Source organism: Lutra lutra, chromosome X (assembly GCF_902655055.1).
Source record: "Lutra lutra chromosome X, mLutLut1.2, whole genome shotgun sequence".
Classification (NCBI taxonomy): Eukaryota; Metazoa; Chordata; class Mammalia; order Carnivora; family Mustelidae; genus Lutra; species Lutra lutra.
Window position 1 is genome coordinate 3,614,030 of NC_062296.1, and position 22,608 is coordinate 3,636,637.

The 22,608-nt window shown below is 37.4% G+C and overlaps 1 protein-coding gene across 5 annotated transcripts in view; it reads right to left on the minus strand.

Annotated features, from left to right (window-relative positions):
• Positions 1-22,608, minus strand: part of PASD1 (PAS domain containing repressor 1) — a 118,532-nt gene that overhangs the window by 57,581 nt on the left and 38,343 nt on the right. For 3 of the 5 annotated variants that reach the window (XM_047716696.1, XM_047716693.1, XM_047716694.1), the window contains 4 exons: positions 8,943-8,998; positions 7,338-7,492; positions 3,585-3,673; positions 1,411-1,500 (listed from right to left, as the gene is read on the minus strand). In XM_047716696.1, coding sequence (XP_047572652.1) covers positions 1,411-1,500; positions 3,585-3,673; positions 7,338-7,492; positions 8,943-8,974 — 366 coding nt within the window. In that variant the 5' untranslated portion in view covers positions 8,975-8,998. Of the gene's footprint in view, positions 1-1,410; positions 1,501-3,584; positions 3,674-7,337; positions 7,493-8,942; positions 8,999-20,334; positions 20,403-20,622; positions 20,731-22,608 lie in introns of those variants that run through there. The other 2 variants (XM_047716695.1, XM_047716697.1) reach the window with 2 other exon arrangements.

The following is a 22,608-nucleotide window of genomic DNA, read 5'->3' on the forward strand; positions in this document are numbered from 1 at the left end:
AATTTACCAGTCTCACTCAATGACCAATTTGGTTTAAGTAATATCTAATATGAGAATTTGGGAAGCTTTCTGGTCTTCACTATAACAAAACTTAACCTGTCATATATCATACTCATACATTCTTTATTTTAATATAGATTTAATAAGACCATCCTTCTTCTATAAGTCCAATGCAATGAAAATCTCTAGCATTTGTATTTTATTCAGCTCTTTTGGCATCCTACAAATATAAGCTGAATTTGAAAATGTAAAATGTTTTCTAAAAAAAGGAAAAAGAATGAGAACTAAAGTTATGTATCATACTATCTGTAAATAAAGAGAAAAGAGTAGAAACAAAACAAACTTCTATGATTCTAGCCACGTCAAGGAACATGCTGGCTGGAATAGCATAACTAGTTGAATAAACTTCTAATCCTCCACTTCTAACTTAACTAAAGAATAATGTAACAAAACTATTAATTACGTGTTTCAAACTCAAGTACTATATAGATCTCTAGGTCAAGGTTTGTCAAGTTCTTTAGACAAGTCTGTGGAATGAGGAATATACAATGAAAGCAACAATCCAAATATGACTGACAAAACTGGCCAGATGACAGAGATTTCAGGAGTGGAGGAGGATGTATTCTAGATATCTTCTCTTCACACATATATATTAATGGAATAGGAAGGAATGTAGTAGTTTCATATTTAAGTGGCATATTTGTTAGATGTGCAGCCTGAAGGTCCAGAAAATTTTTTTTGGAAATCACATATTCTAAGTCAATGGTCCTATGAAGAGAGAGAAAGCTTTCCTGAAGAGGGGTATAGTGACCGAGTGACCTTTTTGGACACCATAGACCATAACTACAACTCATGGGTAGATGTCTCCAGCTAAACTATGTCATCACTTCTATATTTTTTTTAAATAAGATTATAATTTGTTCTCCAATATAAAGAAAAAAAGCAAGTCATATCTGGGAATAGATGCCATGAGCCAGCATGAACAAATCATGACATTCATTGTTTAATCAGTATATAGTGGACTTTAAAGAATTGTACAGAATTATAAACACATCCATCACAGTGAGGGCTGCCTTGCAAAGCAGTCACCTTGGCAGCTATCCACTGATTCTGAGGAGACTGCCATTTCAAAAAGCACATTCTTCTTTGGAGATTACCTTCAGGGCAGTTTAGAAACCACACACACACACACACACACACACACACACACACACAGTATTGAATTATCACATATTAGAATTTTTTATTATGGATTTAAAACTGAAACCAATGAAGATGACAATAAAACAGGTGCACGTTTTGACAACACTGAGAGAACATCTCTGATGACTTGTATGCTTCTGAAAACAAATGATGAACCTCTAAATAATAAACGAGAATGATCCTTTCCCCCAAACTGGAAAAACTTACTGGTAAATGGCCAAGGAGACAAGTGATATTTTCAGCGACAAAAATTATCACTCCATCTGTGCTCAGTATTATCATAAAGCCATCTAATGACTAATGAAGAGAGAATAATAATTAATTAAATAGTGGAACAATAATAAAATGATAGTTTTATTTCAAAATGCATAAATAATTACAATAGCACACTGAAAATGTATTGTGGTCCTTAAATATCAATAAAGCAGGCACAGACTTAATTAAAATTCCATTATTCTGCCTCCTACACAGAATCTACTTAACCTTAAGCATGAGATGTTTATCAAATGATGTGTCACTTAGACAAACAAATTTTAATGTATACCCAATTAACACAAAACTCTCCAACACAAGCTATGAAGATTCATTTCCGTATGTAGGTTGTTTCACATTTAATTCAAAATTAATTTCAAAAATGCTAAGAATACTTTGCAGGGCATTTTTATTTGTGAATAGTTTAGTCATCTACTTATAAATATGGATATTGCCATTATTTTCCTGCTATATAATGGATTTGATATCCAAACAAATACCTCCTGGTAGAGAACACATAAATGATGAATAAAGTATATAGAAACTTATATTTCAAAAAGAGACCAAGTTTATTGTAAAGTAAAACAAACAATCTGGTAACAGAAATGACTACAACATGGGATTTTAAAGGCAGGGGGATACTAGAGCCTGTATTTGCCTTGGAAATATCTGCACAACACTGATGGCATAGAGTTTGGGGGAGAGAAAGCAAACCCAGGTTACACAAGGTGGGAAGTGAAATCAGAGACTTCTGCATAAAACCAAGCTTCCCAAAGGGTAACACTCTCAGCAGGCTGAGATCTTATCCATCCAAGAAAGATAGTGAATGCACATGTATGCCTCAGTTTCGGCTCTGGTTAGAGAGGGAAAACTAAAACTAGTCTCTTCTGAGAATTGTTAAACAGAAACCCACACTCACAGAGATTTGGAGCTGGAATTCACGAACTACCTGTGTAGACTTGCATAGCCCAAGCCCCTTATTCAGTTTAAGGTGTTCCTGACCCCAGACATCTAGTAAAAACAAACTGAAATCATCTCTAGAGAATCATTCTAAAACCAGGGCTCAAATAATTCTTGTGGATAAAGTTCCAAATAACATGAGTTTATAATAAGATATTAATAACAGAGGGAGAAATGAAACATCACGAACAAGGACAGTACAAATAATAAAATGCAGAATCAGATTCAAGAACAGTAGATAATGGAATTATTGAAAATAGAATATAAAATAAATTTGCTTAAATGGCTTAAATAAATAACAAATTTGAAAATATGATGAAGGAACAAAAGACTCAAAACTGACCAGGCAGATGTGAAAAATAAACAAAATGTCTAGAAACAATATTATCATCAAAATAAAAATTCACTATGCTAGAACATAGCTGGAAAGAAAACAGCTGAAGAAATGACTCAGACCACAACAGAGAGAGAGACAGGGATGGAAAATATGGGAAACTGAATGACATGGAGAAGGGAGTGAGGAAGTCCCTAGACATTTTACACCTATCCACTTTATTCTCACAACCCAGCGAAAGAAAATTTTTAATACCCATTTTACAGAGAAAAAGATCAAGGCTCAGAGGCAATAACTCTCTCAAGGATACAGAGCAAGTAAATGACAAAGACATGATTCATAACCATATCTGTCTGTCTCAAAAGACCATGGTCATTCAGGCTTTAGTTTGTGGCTTTTGAACTCAGTGAAGCTAACCAGTTTCCTTGGAGATAGAAACCATAAACACATCAGGTCCTGGAGGGGAAAAGGTAAGACTTGAAGGTGTTTTTTAGAGGCTAACAATCTATGTTGAGGGATCTACCAGATATTACTTAATTTGCCCCTAACAAAGACTTATTCGTATTTGTTGTCACTCAAGATGAGTTTTTCAAAAATCAGTTGGCATAAGCAGCATCTGGAGAGCCTGCTAGAAATGCAGGCTCCTAGCCCTACCAGAATTGAGATTCTGACTCAGACAATTTAAGGTGGGTCCCAGGAATCTGGAATTTTACCAAGCTCTCTGGGTAATCCTGATATACATGGTCTCTTAGCATACTGTGAAAAACACTGTTCTTTATCTTCTATTGAACGTATTCTAGCATATGAGGTAATCCAAGAACAAATCCCCTCTTACTTGTAGTGTCTTACACTTGAAGTCTTCATAGCTATGAAATGATGGAATCCAATTAGATTGCTCTCTGGAGGTTTCTGGATTGACTTTGCCTTTTTAGAAAAACAAAGAAAGGATAGAAAACTGTCACATTAAAATGATTAGCTATGGGTATTAGATTTTTCAAAGTTATAATTAATTTTATAGAAAAGACTCTCATGAGAAAATGCTGAGTGCTAATGAAGGAGCTGATGTGGACTAACTAATTGCTTATAAATGATCATAAACAGAGAATTGTTTCAATTGAAAAAGACCTTGAAGATCATCCAACTCAATTTCCACTGTACACACCTCTCCAAAAACTGATTTTCAACCTGTAGTTCTTTTCTTTTCTTGACTTCTTTACGTCTTCTGCATTCCACCAAAACTAGTAATCATAATATGTCAGAGAAAGTACACACTGTGTCAAGGGCTCTAAGCAGATCAAGATACCTAACTAGAATATCTTTAAGCCCTAACTCATATCTCTTCAAAGTTGTTAACAAAGTTCTATCTCTCATCCATCTTTCTTCATTCTTCAAGTTCTTCTGGTTTTCCCAATGAGCACTGTTTCTGCTACTGTACTCACTCAGAACCTTTGCTATCAACATCTCCCCGCATTACCTCCTCTAATCCCACCTACTCCACTAACTGCACTAACACAGGGATTTCCCTGACGCAGCCCTCCAATCTCCAGTTATTTTAATGCATGTCAATAACTTAGTTTCTGCTCCTCACAAAACAGAGGCCCATGGCATACAACTCTGATCCCTTTAAAAAAATGTTCTGTCCCCTGACAAGGATAATTCCAAGAGCAGAGCTTGTTTTTTCAGTGGGTATAAGTCTCAGATCCTTTCCTATCAGTAGATTTGGATAAGAAGAGGCCAAGCATGAGCAGAAAAGCTTCAGAACCCTCACTAAAGAGGGAATGAAAAGCGGGTGTGTAACTGCCTGGGAAACGACAGAATATAAAAATAAACCACACCAACTGCACAAATGCTTCAAGGTCAGTGTTTCTGACCACTGTTCCAGCCTGTTCCTCAATTCTGGCTACAGCTCCTTGAGCTCAGGAAACAACCCATGACACTCCCCCAGAGCTGATTTGCTCAAGTCATTTCCCCACTGACTTTCAACTCTACCTAGTGATTTTCATCCCCTACACTCCCTCCAAAGAAATAGATAAGACTAAAGAGAGTCTACATATTCCCAAGAAAATAAGACCAATGTATTTTATCAATCAACCATAAAGAGCTTTTTATATTACTATTATCCACAAATTTATTCTTGTTTGGCTTATAGGATGGGGACCATATCCAATTCTTCACTAAAACCCCAGTATCTAGCATAATACTTAACTCATAATAGGGACTTGGTAATTCCTATTAAACTAAATGTCATTCATTCATTTATGTAACTATTTTTTTAAAAAATTTATTTGAGAGAGAGAGAGAGATAGAGAGAACACAAATGGAGAAGCAGAGGGAGAGGGAGAAAGAAACTCAAGCAAACACTGCACTGAGCACGGAGCCTGACACAGGGCTTGATCTCATGACCCTGAGATCTACAATCTGAGCCAAAACCAGAAGATGGATGCTTCCAGGTGCCCCATTATTTAACTAATATTTACTGAGCTCCAACTATGTATATGCTATTCCGTTCTAGAGACTCAGTTTATAGTATGAACAAGACAAGAAACGTGACTATCCTTTTGTATCTTACAGAATGGAGGGTGTAGGTAGGTAATGAACACATGGACAAAAATGACAGGAAGACAGTCACAGGAAAACCTGGGAGCAAAGCATCTTGAGCAGAGGAAGCAGTAAATACAAAGCAAGGCAGAAAATAGTTTGTCCTGTTTAAACTACAAACAAGAGGCCAGAGTGGCTACAATAGGGTGACCAAGGGATAGAGTAGTAGGAAATGAAATGTGAAAGAAAGGCAGGGCCAGATCATATAGGTTATATGTTAATGAGTTAGCATTATTCTAAGTGGAATATGAGATACTTTTAAGCAGAAGAGTGATATGTGTTTTGGGGGGAGGTGCATAGGGAAAGAGAGAGAGAGAACCTTAAGCAGGCTCCATACCCAGTGCAGAGCTGGATCTCACAACCCTGAGATCATGATCTGAGCCAAAATGTTATAGAAATGGGGAGAAGTGAATGGATTTGAGATACATTTTAGAGGCAAAACCAATAGGGCTTGCTATGAACTGGATGAGGAGGTGAAAGAAATGGAGAACACAAGGATAATTTATATATTTTTAGCCTGGGCAGCTGGAAAAATGACTGGTGGTATCAGTTACTGGAATAAGGAAAACTAGGTGGGGGGTGGGGGTGACAGGCCTGGAGTGGAGAGGGACCAAGAGTCCCTTTATTGCCATGTTAATTTTTCTATTAGATATCCAAGAGAAGAAGTCACATAGGAAACTCTTGCTGATTTATTAATGAGTACAGTTCTCAAGTATGGAGCTCATGTAGGTCAGGGCCAAAGATGGACGTAACAAGCAGGGGTCACTGACATCCAGGTAGCACATCAAGTTAAGAGACTGGATGAGATCACCCAGGAAATGAGTGTATCTAGAGAAGAAAAAAGGTCCAACGACTGAGTTCTGGGGCACACCAGTGTCCAGAGATTGAAAGGGAAAGTGGAAAGGTAGAAATTAAGGGAAAAAAGCAAAGGAGCAGCCAATGAACTAAGAGAGAAACCAGGTGAGTGTGTTATTCTGGAATCCAAGAGAAAAATACTTCAAGAAAAAAGGAGTGGTCACCCATCCAATGTTTTTAAAGGCCAAGAAAGATGTGGAGAGTTAAGGACCAAATAATTCAGCGATGTGGAGGTCACTGTTATTCCTTACAGAACACATACCACTCTCCTGCTTTAAACTATCTCATGTTCCACTTAGAAAAATGCCGAATACTTGACATACTGGAGCAACGAGCAGTGTGACCTCAGTGAAGTGGAATGAGGAAAGAATGAGGGATGAGGATGTGGGGACAGGATCTTTACAGGCCTTTCAAGAAGTTGTGCTGTGAAGAGGCCACAGAAACAGAGTAATAGAAGTATCATGGGGTCAAGAAAATATTTTTTTAAGTAACAGATTTTTACAGCACGATTATATGCATATGGGTATAACCTGTTCAGATGTTTTGAATTAAGCCTACTTAAGTATTATAGGTACTATTTTATACCCTCAGGGCCATGTTTCTCTTTGCAACATTTACCATATGCCTCAAGCTCCTAGGATAAAGAAATCTGCATTATTATTACCTAGTATTCTCCTTTTTTTAAAGATTTTATTTATTTATTTGAAAGAGAAAGAGAGAGAGAGAGCAAGACAGCGGGAAGGGTCAGAGGGAGAAGCAGACTTCCTGCTAAGCAGGAAGCCCAGTACGGTACTTGATCCCAGGATTCCAGGATCACGACCTGAGTCAAAGGCAGTTGCTTAACCAACTGAGCCAACCGGGCTCCCTAACCAGTATTCTTCTATTAATTCTCATTTCCTTGTTCCACTTTTGCATGAACCTTAACAATATTTTCAGCATTGACTATAAACAAACTTTGAATAGAGAGAAACTAAGTGTTTGTGCATTAGGAGGTGCTTCAGGAAATCCTCTATTCATTAATCCTTCCCAAAGATGTTTGAAGTAAAGAGAGAGACCCCGCTGTCCCACCCACAACCAATTTTCCATATGGCTAATCAAAAACCTGTAAGGATGGGTTGGGGTGCCCAAATCAAACCTTCCTTCTCCTGTGAAGCAGCAGTAGTCCCCTGTGATGTTTTAGATCTGTCTCCTTTTACAGGGTAACCATGAGCTTGAAGCATGGCACGCAGTTCCGTGAAGAAGGCATTGAAACGGTCCTTCTTTTTATTTTCAGCTACATCAGGTACATCCCTAAGTGACAAAAAATAATCAGTGTTGTTAACAGTAAGGGTAGGTCTAGAAATTCAGATGATAAAACAATGGATGGAGAAGAAATAAGAACAGAGAAAGGGAGTTGGTAATGTCAAACTTTGAGCAAAAACCCAGACTCTTGATCTATCACAGGACAAAAATAACTGTTAATATTAAAATGAGGCAATGAAAAAAGAATGAGGAAATGAAAGCCAATCTCATCTCCCTTAGACTGTGAGGTCCTTGAGGGTAGGGACCACATCTGTTTCAGTGTCTTCCATAGCAAAACCCAGCACAGTGTCTAGCACAGTAACTGAAGAATTATATAAAATAAATTAAATCTAGATGAACTTGAATTAAATGGTGGATATTTGTTCCACCATATATTCTTACCTGCTTTTACAAGAGTACTTCTTTTTTTTTTTTTAAAGATTTTATTTATTTATTTGACAGAGAGAAATCACAAGTAGGCAGAGAGGCAGGCAGAGAGAGAGGAGGAAGCAGGCTCCCTGCTGAGCAGAAAGCCCGACGTGGGGCTCGAACCCAGGACCTGGGATCATGACCTGAGCCGAAGGCACTTAACCCACTGAGCCACCCAGGCGCCCCACAAGAGTACTTCTGATTAAAGAAAATTCTTTCTAAATTTTATATAATTACTCAAGAGGCTCTTGCAAAGCCATTGCTTCATCTGAAAGAGAAGGCTGGGCAATAAAATGCTAATTGAGAGCTCTTTCTTCTTTTTTTTACCTTTGAAAAACAGATCATACTAAAAAATGTGGACAAAAACTTTTCCATCAGTGTACTAGAATTTATTTTTTTAACTAACATATTTTTTAAATTTAGATTTAATAACCAACATATAGTACATCACTAGTTTCAGATGTAGAGTTCATAATCCATTAGTTGCGTATAACACCTGGTGCATATCATATCATATGTGCTCCTTAAGGCCCATCAGCCAGTTACCCCATCCCCCCCAACCACCTCCCCTTCAGCAACCCTCAGTTTATTTCCCAGAGTTAAGGGCTTCTCATAGTTTCTCTCCCTCTGTTTGCTTCCCATTCAGGAATTTACTTTAGATGCTAGAATTGGAAAAATAAGATGATTTAACTTTTCAAACATACATGAATTTAAGCTCTAGGCAAACCATGGCCCCAAAACAGGCTTCTAACCCTATCAGGGAGTGTAAAGCACTTATTTAGTGTCAGCTCCAGGCAGCCACTGTGTAAGTCATGGAAGACACAGTTTAATGAGGGAGGCTGTCATGTACATAGTCAATGCACTAAGTTTTATAACTGAGTTGGAACTAGAAGTTATCGAAAACCCACTGGAGAGACCCAAATTTCCCTGAGTCAGGCTTCCCAAAGGAAGCAGGATTTTACAAGATGTGAAACAGAAACAAAAGACAGGGGAGAGGGCTTTGACAGAAATATCAGTTATGAATTCATACCTCTTCTCTTTTTCTCTCTCAGCTTCATCCATTATTCAGTGATGTAACAAAGAATTCTGAAATCAAAGTAGGACAATATTTTACTAAGAAATCAGTCTATGATGAATCACAATAAAGCAATAAAACTAATCAAAATTCTCAATTGCATAGCACCTTTCCCTTAAGGAATGCCTCCTTCTTTTAAAGATAGAATTTCATTAAGTACCAATAACCCTCTCATAAGTTATGTAGATGTTGAAGACTTGTTTTGTTGTCTGATCCCCAATGAATGTTAGTCACAGTAGCATTACAAATGAATACATTTGAAAAAGTTACAAAAACACTGTGAAGTTACACAACTTAATCCCAAAGTATCTGTAGGTTTAACTCCATGCCCTTAAAATTCCTTTAACTTCCACTAACTTGAAGAACACTTAATGAAACAAAGACAGACGTGGGTTAAAAGCTTCATATCTATACACAATACCACACCACAACAGAAAAAATATGCATTTATTGCTGCTATCACAGAAATCCTGGGCATATAAAAAATGGCCTTAAAATCACCAAAGTCCTCTGCTTTGAGTTGTATAATGAGACTCACACATCACCTCAGGGTCAAAACCTAACCTAATCTAAATAAAAGAGTCCTAAAGCATTCACAGACTGACACTTCTAAATGTTTAAATAATATGTATATCATATTTCATGCAAATTATTCCAGAAAACATAGAAGTCACTCACCCAACTCATTTTATAATCCTAGTATATTCTTTATACCAAACCAGATAAAAGAAGCATCAAAAGGGAAAATTTTATAAGCCAATTTTACTTATGATCCAGATGCAAAATCCAAAGTAAAATTATCAAACCCAAACCAAGAGAGTATTTAAAAATTGGGGCTAATTCTATAAATACTATGATAATTTCACATTAGAAAAAATATAATTCAATATATCAGACAAAAAGAAAAAAAGAATGTGATCATCTCAGTAAATGCTGAAAATGCATTTGATATCATTCAAAACACATGTATAATTTTTTAAAAAATATTTTAACAGACTAGGTAGATAAAGCAGCTTCCTTAATCTGATAGAGGGAAACAACCAAAAGCATACAAAGATCATACTTAAACATTTAATATATAGTGCTAAAGGTACTAACCAATGCACTTAAATAAGAAAAAGAAAATCAATAACTCTTGGAAAGGAAAAATAAAAATCCTCATTCATGAACACTGATTATCTACACAGAAAATCCAAAAGATCTGCAATTTACTAAAATAATAAAATACTTCAGCAAGATTGCAAGATTCAGCAATATACCAGATTACTATATAAAAGTTAATTTTGTTCCTTTATACCAGAAATTAGAAAATATTTTTTTTTTTTTTTTAATTTTTTTATTATTTTTTTTTTCAGCATAACAGTATTCATTATTTTTGCACCACACCCAGTGCTCCATGCAATCCGTGCCCTCTACAATACCCACCACCTGGTGCCCCCAACCTCCCACCCCCCACCCCTTCAAAATTCTCAGATCGTTTTTCAGAGTCCATAGTCTCTCATGGTTCACCTCCCCTTCCAATTTCCCTCAACTCCCTTCTCCTCTCCATCTCCCCTTGTCCTCCATGCTATTTGTTATGCTCCACAAATAAGTGAAACCATATGATAATTGACTCTCTCTGCTTGACTTATTTCACTCAGCATCATCTCTTCCAGTCCCGTCCATGTTGCTACAAAACTTGTGGATTCATCCTTTCTTTTTTTTTTTTTTTTTTTTTTTTTTTTTTTTTTTTTTACAGCTTTATAAACATATATTTTATCCCCAGGGGTACAGGTCTGCGAATCGCCAGGTTTACACACTTCACAACACTCACCATAGCACATACCCTCCCCAATATCCATAACCCCACCCCCTCTCCCAACCCCCTCCCCCCATCAACCCTCAGTTTGTTTTGTGAGATTAAGAGTCACTTATGGTTTGTCTCCCTCCCAATCCCCTCTTGTTTCATTTACTCTTCTCCTACCCCCTCGACCCCCCATGTTGCATCTCCTCTCCCTCATATCAGGGAGATCATATGATAGTAGAACTTGTACAGGAATTCAGTAAAGTGTCAGGATATAAAATCAATGCACAGAAATCAGTTGCATTTCTCTACACCAACAACAAGACAGAAGAAAGAGAAATTAAGGAGTCCATCCCATTTACAATTGCACCCAAAACTATAAGATACCTAGGAATAAACCTAACCAAAGAGACTAAGAATCTATACTCAGAAAACTATAAAGTACTCATGAAAGAAATTGAGGAAGACACAAAGAAATGGAAAAATGTTCCATGCTCCTGGATTGGAAGAATAAATATTGTGAAAATGTCTATGCTACCTAAAGCAATCTACACATTTAATGCAATTCCTATCAAAATACCATCCATTTTTTTCAAAGAAATGGAACAAATAATCCTAAAATTTATATGGAACCAGAAAAGACCTCGAATAGCCAAAGGAATATTGAAAAAGAAAGCCAAAGTTGGTGGCATCACAATTCCGGACTTCAAGCTCTATTACAAAGCTGTCATCATCAAGACAGCATGGTACTGGCACAAAAACAGACACATAGATCAATGGAACAGAATAGAGAGCCCAGAAATGGACCCTCAACTCTATGGTCAACTCATCTTCGACAAAGCAGGAAAGAATGTCCAATGGAACAAAGACAGCCTCTTCAATAAATGGTGTTGGGAAAATTGGACAGCCACATGCAGAAAAATGAAATTGGATCATTTCCTTACACCACACACGAAAATAGACTCAAAATGGATGAAGGATCTCAACGTGAGAAAGGAATCCATCAAAATCCTCGAGGAGAACACAGGCAGCAACCTCTTCGACGTCAGCCGCAGCAACATCTTCCTAGGAACATCATCAAAGGCAAGGGAAGCAAGGGCAAAAATGAACTTTTGGGATTTTATCAAGATCAAAAGCTTTTGCACAGCAAAGGAAACAGTGAACAAAACCAAAAGACAACTGACAGAATGGGAGAAGATATTTGCAAATGACATATCAGATAAAGGGCTAGTGTCCAAAATCTATAAAGAACTTAGCAAACTCAACACCCAAAGAACAAATAATCCAATCAAGAAATGGGCAGAGGACATGAACAGACATTTCTGCAAAGAAGACATCCAGATGGCCAACAGACACATGAAAAAGTGCTCCATATCACTCGGCATCAGGGAAATACAAATCAAAACCACCATGAGATATCACCTCACACCAGTCAGAATGGCTAAAATTAACAAGTCAGGAAATGACAGATGCTGGAGAGGATGCGGAGAAAGGGGAACCCTCCTACACTGTTGGTGGGAATGCAAGCTGGTGCAACCGCTCTGGAAAACAGCATGGAGGTTCCTCAAAATGTTGAAAATAGAACTACCCTATGACCCAGCAATTGCACTGCTGGGTATTTACCCTAAAGATACAAACATAGTGATCCGAAGGGGCACGTGCACCCGAATGTTTATAGCAGCAATGTCTACAATAGCCAAACTATGGAAAGAACCTAGATGTCCATCTACAGACGAATGGATAAAGAAGATGTGGTATATATACACAATGGAATACTATGCAGCCATCAAAAGAAATGAAATCTTGCCATTTGCGACGACGTGGATGGAACTAGAGGGTATCATGTTAGCGAAATAAGTCAATCGGAGAAAGAAAATATTTTTTTTGAAGATACAATGGAAAGAGAAATTTATAGGGACTACTGCTTATGGCCATGGAATAGCCCTCTTGCTATGAACAACTATGAGATTAAACAAATTAGAGGAAATACCTATTTGGAAACATTGGACAGCAGGCAGCACATGCCTGTGATCCCTGAGATAAGAGCAAAAATGAGATGAACCCTAGAATAATCCCACTCTCTACCTAAAGGTACTTTCAAACCATGGTTCAAGAAGCAGAACCCCAAGAAGAGTACAGGGATCTCCCTGAGATTAGGAGACAGAAATAAGAGTTCAAGAAAGCCAAGGTGGCTGGAACTTGTGGAGCAGAATACCAGAAAGAAAAAAGCTATGGCAAAACAAACAAACCCCAGAAATCTGAATAGAGTCCCTTGAACTTTTGGGTGAATACTTAACCTGTGCCTGTGCAAGATGACACTCTACAGAACCAAGCAAGAAACACCTACCAGAGAAAGAACAAATCTAGTAAATTCAAAACTAAACGATCACAGCTTATGTGTGGCTGTAAGACAGATCTGAGCTTCATCCAGCAAAGTGAAGAAAAAAGACTGAGATAATGCACAGAGCCTTTGGGATAAAATCAGGCAATCTAAAATATATGTAACTGGATTCTCAGAAAGAGGAGGCAAAATAACTTGAAAAATGGTCAAATTTTCTATACTGAATGAAAAATATAAACTCATATAATTCAAGCAGCTCAATGAATCCAAGAAAATAAACACAACAGAAAACTCACTAAGGCATATAATAAACACTGCTGAAAACCAATTATAAAAAGAAAATCTTAAAAGCAAATAGAAATAAAAAACACTTTTAATACAAGAGAAAAAAAGAATGACCTCTGTCTGACTTCTTATCAAACAACACAAGCCAAAAGAAAATGAAACATCTTTAAAGTGCTGGGTGGGAGTGGTTAGAATCAAACTAGAATTCTATATCCAACTAAAATATACCCTTCAATGAAGTTGAGAGTAAAGACACCTTCAGGTAAACAAAATCTGAAAGAAGGCAAGGCCAGTACCTAGCACTACCAGAAATGTTAAAGGAACTATTTCAGGTAAAAGGAAAAGAATACCAGATGGAAACTCAGATTTACATAAAGACATGAAAAGCACTGGCAATAATATATATGTAGATAAATATAATTTTTTTTTTCATCTTTATGCCCAAGAGAATTGAAATAAAAAGAAAGGACTGTAGGGCTTGTAATATGTGTGGAAGTCAAACCTATGACAATAACAATGCAAATGAGGGGAGGGTGGAGAAAACAATGTACTGTTGTCAGGTTCTTACATTATACATAAAGTGGCACAATAGGAGTTCAGAGCACACAGTAATATGTTAAAGATGTATACTATAAACTTTCTAGAGCAACAAATAAAACACATATGTGATATGAACTATAAATCAAAAAAAGATAAAATGGTAAACTAATTACTCTTTTAATCCAAAAGAAGAAAAAGAAGACAAAGATAACAAAGATCAAATGGGATAAACAGAAAACATGTAGCAAGATAGTAGACTTAAGTTTAACCATACTGATAATTATATTAACTGTCAACGGACACAAATGTTACGTCTGGAACTGCTAAAGCTGGATAGAGAAGTAAGGCCAAGGGGTGCCTGGGTGGCTCAGTTGCTTAAGGGTCTGCCTGGGGCTCAGGTTATGATCCCAGGGTTCTGGGATAGAGTGCCAAGTCGGGATCCCTGCTCAGCAGGAAGCCTGCTTTTCCGTCTCCCTCTACCCCAAATCCCCTGGGCTCATGCTCTCTCTCTCAAACAAATAAACAAAATCTTTTTAAAAAAATTAAAAAATAGGGATGCCTGTGTGGCTCAGTAGGTTAAGCATCTGCTTTCAGCTCAGGTCGTGATTCCAGGATTCTAGGATCAAGGCCCACCTTGGGCTCCCTGTTCACGAGAAGTCTGTTTCTCCTTCTCCTCCTTGTTCATGCTCTCTATTGTTCTCTCTCTTTCTGTCTCTCTCTCTCTCTCAAATAAATAAATAAAATCTTTTAAAAAGAAAAAGAAAAAGAAAAGTAAGACCAAACTACCCTTGAATGATATGAGGGGTTAAGGCAGTGACCCTTCCCCACATAGCTGAAAATGCACATTTAACTTTTGACTTCCCTAAAACTTAACTACTAATAACCTACCTTTGAGAGGAAGCCTTACTGGCAACATAAACAGTCAATAAACACAGATTTTGGATGTTATATATATTATCTACAGCATTCTTAGAATAAATTAAGTTAGAGAAAAGAAAATGTTATTAAGAAAATCATAAGGAAGAGAACACTCATTTACAGTACTGTCCTGTATTTATATAAAAAATAATCTACATATAAGTGGACCTCTGCAGTTCAAACCTGTGTCGTTCAAGGGTCAACTATTCAAGTGTCTACAAAATACCTCAATTATAAAGACACAGCTAGGTTACAAGTAAAAGAATAGAAACATATATATAATATCCTAATGACAAAAAGCTTGAATGGCTAATTAATATCAGACAAAGAATACTTCAGGTAAGGCATAGTACTAAGGAAAAAGAGGGATATTTCACAATGGTAAGTCAATCAAGAAAACATAACAATCCTAAATAGATATGCACCTAATTACAAAGCTTCAAAATGGAGTAAGAACTGAAAGAAAGAAACCGATAATTCCACCTGGTGAGTTCAACACATTTCTACCAGTAATCAATAGTGTAAGTAAATAGAAAATAAGTAAGGGTATTGAAGACTTACACTGCCAACAAACTTGGCCCCATGTGTTTACAGAACACGATGCTTAGCAACTATAGAACAGATATTTTCCATTCTATGTGTAACTGTTATAAAGATTCAAAAATGCTGGACAATAAAACCAGTTTCAGTAAATTTAAAGCATTAAAATCATATAGATTATGTTCTCTTCTCAAATAGAATTAAATTAGAAATCAATAATAAATAAATAACCAAATATCTGGAAAACCCCTGAATGCTTAGAAATTAAATTAAAAAAAATACTTCTAAATAATTTGTGCATCAAAGAAGAAACCTTTGAAAAAGGTTTAAACAAGGGATATTAGACAACTATAGCTGAATGATTATGAAAATTATGTTTTAATTTTACAAACTTCAATTATCAGATTATAATTTATTGAAACTGCACTATACATACTTTTGGTCTCATATATTTCCAAAAAAGTTATATATCTATAATTACACAAATCACTTTTTCATGTATTTAAATAAATTTATAGGTTTCTTTATATAGAAAAGAAACTGATGGTAGCCAGAGGGGAGATGGTGGGGGGATGGGTAAAGTAGATGAAGGTGATGAAGAGGTACAAACTTCCAGCTATAAAATGAAGAAGTCACAAAGAAGAAAAGTACCCATAAAGAATGTAGTCAACAATACTGTAACAGCCTTGTCTGGTGACAGATGGGAACTACACTTATTGTGGTGCACAGCTCATAATGTACATAAATGTCAAATCACTATGTTCTACACTTGAAATGAATATAACATTGTATATCAACTATTATTTCAATAATGAAAATATTTTTAAAAACTACTAGCCTACTTAAAAAAAAAAAACTGAGTGGTAACTCTTTTGGGTCACCTCCCTGTTCAGGAGCTTTGCACTTTATCATTTAATAAACTTTGCTTTGCTGCCAAAAAAAAAAAAAAGAAAGAAAGAAAGAAAGAAAAAAGAAACTACAGTGATCAGTAGTTAATCCAACAAAAATGTGCTAATTACACAGAAAATAATGTCTTTATTAAATCAGACAAAAGAAGATCTAAATAAATGGAAAGATATGCCATATCCCTGGACAGAAAGTCCCCAAATATCATAAATCTATCAGATCTCCCCAATTAATCTAGTAATTAACTTAATTCTGGTCAAAACCCAGAAATTTACTTTTCTATATGACTTAAGATTTACTTTTCTATGTGATTTACTTTTCAAATTTACTTTTCTATATGACTTCAGAAGTTAATCACACAATTCCTACGGAGAACAATGAGTCAGAAATATCCAGGATAATCTTGAAGAACAACAGTGTAAAAGGATGTGTCCTACTAGTCACTGAGGCTTATTATAAAGCTGTAGTCATGTCAATTCATTAAATTCCTAATCCTGAGACATTTTCAGGGGCCACATCTGGGGCCTGTGTGACACACACAGAAAACATGTGCCATCATCTCCCAGTAGAGGATTAAATGACACTAGAGGCTTAATCCTGAATTAGAATCAAAGTGAACACATCATGCACCCTGCAGCCATAGAGGGAATTAAGGCTGAGGGGCAAAAGAGTAGCAAGACTATGACTTTCTTTGGATGCAAATCTAGAGGAGTAGAAATGTCAGGATAAAGACGGCATACAGCATTGCAATTCAAGGAATTTACTTACATGACTCAGGGCTGATGATGACCTTTCCAACAAATTGTCCACAATTTCAGACTCATCTACCTTTGCTTATTCTGCTTGAGGATTTATAAAGTTGAATTTTAATGAAGCTCCATGTGAAATGTCTACACTTGTTGCATTCTTCAATTTGAACTAAAGTATTACTGGCCTGCCACTAGGAATCAAGCTCCCTTTATCCTTCCTCCCGAGATTACATTTCTTATTTCATGGAAAGTCTCTGCATTCACGACATTACCCAGTGGATTTTTCATGTGTTTTTAAATCAGTGCGGAGGCTACTGAAAAGATGTTTGTGAAGAATCTACATTAGGAAAGAAAATACTTGTTATATTATAGGTGAAAAAGAAGGTCATAAATTGTATATGTTATATTAGTCCAATCATGTTCAACATGATACACAAACAAATAAAATCCTGTGTAGAAAACAGGACTAGGGAAAGAAAACATCCAGAAGTGTCTCTGGCTATGTATTTAATATGTGATTAAACATATGTTTAATATGTGATTATGTTTAATATGTGATTAAACATATTTTTATTTTTATATAAGTTATTTTATTTTATCGTTTTCCAGGAGTGTTTTTTTTTTTTTGGCAGACAGATCACAAGTAGGCAGAGAGGCAGGCAGAGAGAGAGAGGAGGAGGAGGCAGGCTCCCTGCTGAGCAGAGAGCCCGATGTGAGGCTCGATCCCAGGACCCTAGGATCATGACCTGAGCCGAAGGCAGAGGCTTTAACCACTGAGCCACCCAGGCGCCCCTCCAGGAGTGTTTTTTTTTTTTTTTTGCATTTCTTAAGTTCGTTATATGTGTAACATTCAAAATTAAGAAACACCTCTCAAAAATAACACAGAAGCCAGTGCTGAACAGTGAAGAGGTCGGGCTTCAAATCAATTGGACCTAGGTTCAAGTCCCAACTGTATCCCTTTAGAGTTGTGTAGTCTTTGTGAGTTCCTTAGTCTTTGAGTCTTGATTATCTGAACTGTAAAGTCTGAGTTATATAACACCTACATGCCAAAGTTTCTGTGAGAATTAAGTTAAAGGACATAAAAAGTGGTTAGCATTGTGTCTAGCACATAGTAGCCACCCAATACATTATAGCTTTAATTAGAGATAGTCACATTAGCAGTAGTACACAGTCTAAAGGACCATAAGATGCACTCTTCTCAGGAAAGGAATCGAGAGCAAACAACTGGCAATACAGAGGTCCCTTAATGCCACTTGTGACAAGAATGAGAGAACCCTGAGATCCATCACCATGAAATGGACCAGCTGGATCGATCTAACATGGCAAGAGACAGAGTGGGGCTATTATGCCACCTAATGTATGTCTTCATCATGAACGTGTGGTGGAAGATTATGACTCTGGAGTGGTCCTCAGCTGCACAGAAGCAAGATCTTCTCCAGAGCAACAAACAAACAGCCCACATGTAGCAATGGACGAGGGAGATATTCAGATTGATCTTTGCTTGGTGTTTTCCTGAGCACCAAGGAAGACAAGAGGCCACTAAGGAAAGTACTTGAAGGCCAGAAAAAGTACTTGAAAGTTGGACCTTAATGTAAAGATTGACTAAGAAGTTGGAAACAAGGATGGGGAGGTTCACCAAGAAAAATTACAGCAGTCAAGTGGCTGAAATCAATCTGAAGAGAGCAAAAAACAGGGCTGCTAAAAGTGACATGGATAGAGCAATAGACGAATCAGAGGTTCTAGCATAACTGGGGAGGATTCAGTTGAAAATGTCACCAGTAGTTTCTGGTGATAACCAAATGCAATCATGAAAAATATCTGTTTCATAAAAAGAAAAATATAGCAAGAAAGAAAGCACATTTCACCCTGCCACATCCGAAGAGGCTGAAGTTAACTGGTTAATGCTCTGTAACCAAGGAACAACTACCCTCCCTGTAGGGCTGCCTAATCCCAGGCAGTGACTGGGGGGCCTAAGGAGCCGGTCAACAGATTTAATCCTTGCTCAGCAGCAGCCCTTACTGGGCTCCTCCAGATCAGTTCGCCCACTGCCCCACCCCCAACCAATCTGTCAGTCAGCCTGGTCCGACTGACAGAGAGAAGGAAACCCTTGCAGCCTTCACAGACCAATAATGGCCAGAAAGTGTTTGGCTCATGTAAACATCATTTAAAATGTTTATATGGAATTCTAAAGAAAACCAGATAGGGTCTGAAGAAAAGCAGAATGTAACAGAGAATCCATCTTTGGCTATTACTCTGGTTACAATATTTGTTTATTTTAAAATAAAAACCTCAAAGTATTTAAAATGCCATTGTGGAAGATAATCATGCCATACATTAGTAGTTAGAAATTGGCTGTGCATTATCGAGAACCAAGTCTTCCTTTATACAGAGAGAGAGAGAAAAAGAGAGAGAGAGACGTACATGCACACACTTTTTTTTTAAAATAAACAATTGCTCACATAAAGGAAAGTGGTCTTTCAAATCTCAGTATGACTCTGGGGATTATTTTAAGCTTATAAGGGGAAATGCATGATGGCATACTTCATCAATTTGAATGAAATCAGCATCTCTTACTCTTGTAAGGTTTATTAAAGATATTCAAAACAATGAAAATGAAATATTTACAATTCTCATGTAGACAGTAAGGATGTTAAATGTGTATGGCATAAATATATCAACCAAGTCATGGAATTTTTCAATTTATTTTCAATCAAAATTTTCTTCAAAAACTATACCTCGTAAGACTCTATTTACTCACCCATCTTAAGGGAACATCGTTTTCTAATGGTTAAAATTAAGAATGAAAATTAACCTAGACTGAATTAGGTAACATGTGTGCCAAGTACCATGAAGCATAAACCAGGAAATGGCAAGTGGCAAAGTCATGACCCAAAAGAGATCCAGAAACAGGATCAGACTTTCTGATACCTTTACATTATCCCCAAAGATGGCTTTTCTTTTCTCTAACCTGAGATTTTTCTAGCTAGCTCTCACTCCACAGGTGTGGGCCTTGGTCTAGGTGAGGTGATAGGGAAACCAGGCACTGAAGAAAATGAACCTATCTATGTAAGAGCACACATACCTCCACAAGTAAAATGTCCACTCTTTCCTAGACCAATGCTGATGTTCATTTTGTGCACCTTCTACAGTTCCTTCTGAGGACAGGGTCAGGTGATTTGTGTCCACTGCTATATTCCCAGCACCCCAAATTGTTCCTGGCAGAAAACCTATGCTGAATAAATGTTTGGTGGATGAATCAGTCAAAGAAAAAACACTGAGTCCTACCTGGCAAAATGCTGATGAATAGCCAAAGGTTGCTGAACATCTCTTATCCTACTAATTATGTTCTGTTCCTAAAAGAAAAACAGGTGAAAGTAAAGGAAAGGAAAGGAAGGGAAAGGAAGGGAAAGGAGAGGAGAGGAGAGGAAAGGAGAGGAGAGGAGAGGAAAGGAAAGGGGAGAAAGAAGAAGGAAGAAAGGAAGAAAGGAAAAAAGGAAAGAAGGCAGGAAGACAGACAGGCAGGCAAACCAGACGATAGAGAAACAAAGTAGGATCTACACATACATCTCTTACTGGTTTTGCACTTTTGGCACTTCTGTATGGTATGTTCTCTTAGCCTGAGGCAATACTAAGAAGCAAAACGTTTCTTACATCCTTCAACATTCTAGTAGGATATTTCCAGTTTCTATATGATGCAGTAAAAACAACGTGTCCCTGAAAGAAAGCAGCAATTAATTAAATTCCTAATCTTAGTCATAGTCCAATTAAAAATCTGGATCTCAGTCATATTCCAATTAAAAATCTGGATCATCTATAAACCCTTTGCATGGTCCTGCCAATTCTGAAATTTCAGCCGTTCATTTGATCCCCATGCCCACTACACCCTGGCAGCACACAGGCTTATGGGAAAGACTGACATCTACATAAATCCACTGATTCAAGTCAAGGGAATTATCACTGCTGGACTAGAAACTTCACAGAAGGTGTCTGAGGTAATTGTGCAATGGATCCAAAAGACCTCAGCCAGTAGATGGAGCATCAGAGAACATCACAGGCAGAAAACAAAGCCTGAGTAGAGGCACCGTCGTGGAACAGCATGGTATGACAACATCAGATTGTCTTTATTGCTGCCTAGCATGGGAACCTGGGCAAGTCAGCTGACCTTTCTGGGCCCTAGTTTCCTCACCTAGAAAACGGGAATGATAATAGCACCACTTCATTGGATTGTTGTGAAGATTCACTGAAATGACGGATAGCAAACTGTATGAAGAAACAAAGTAAGATGGTGATTCCCAGGGGCTGGGGGAAGGAAGAAAGGGGCAATACTGTTTACACATACAGAGTTTCAGTTTAGGATGATGAACAAGTTGTGGAGACAGAGAGCGGCAATGGCCACACAGCAGTGTGAATGCACTTAGTGCCCTTCAGTCACATGCTTAAAACATGTTTAAATTGATAAATTTTATGTTATGTGTATTTTACTACCACAATAAAAAGTCAAAAGAAAACCAAAAATAAAGGGCCAGGCCTGCTCTGCACGCAACACAATGTGATTGAAATCAAGAATATCAGGTGGAGGAGTGTAAATTTGATCTACCCCCCCCAGTGTCAAATGAGAACATGTGGAGGTGCTATGACTCGAAGTGATATTCTGTAAAGATAAAATGGATATTGGTATTTTATAAAGATCACCTGGGGGTGGGTTAGATGATTACAAAGAAGTTGAGGCTGAAAGAAGGCTACTATTTAAAGTGTGGCCCCCAGGGTTCCCTGGGGGACTCAGTCAATGAAGCGTGTCTGCCTTCTGCTCGGATCATGAACCCAGGATCCTGGGATCGGCCCCCACATCTCATAGGGCTCCCCGCTCAGTGGGGAGTCTGCTTCTCCCTCCCCCTCTGCTACTCCCCCTGCTTATACTCTCTCCTTTCCTCCTTCTCTCTGTCTCTGCGTCAAATAAGTGAATAAAATCTTTAAAAATATATATTAAAAAAATTCAGTGTGGTCCCCCTCTCAGCAGAGTTGGTCTTACCTGAAGCTTTGGGAAGCATGGGGTTAGAACACCCAAGGAATTCAGCCCAGAAAGGCTGAGGACTTACAATGGGACAGTGGCAGCACAGACAGGGCCATCATCACTAACAATTATGGAACTTACTACATACATGCTAGGTTCTGTGTATTTCAAAACCCACCATTTTAACCTCTCAACAGCCCTGTGTGACAGGTGCTATTACTCCCACTTCTCACATGGAATACTATTATCCAGTCATAAAAAGAAGGGAAATCCTGCCATTTGTGACAATATAGATGGAACTTGCGGGCATTATGCTAAAAGAAATAAGAAGAGAAAGACAAACACCATATTATCTCACTTATATGTAAATGTTAAAAAAAAATTTCATTGAAACAGCAGGTTGGTGGTTGCTCTGGGTGGGGGATGGGGGTGAAGGATATGGGTGAAGGTGGTCAAAAGGTACAAACTTCCAGTTACAAAATAAGCTCTGGAGGTATAATGTACAGTGTGGTGACTACAGTTAACAATACTGTATTTTATATTTAAAA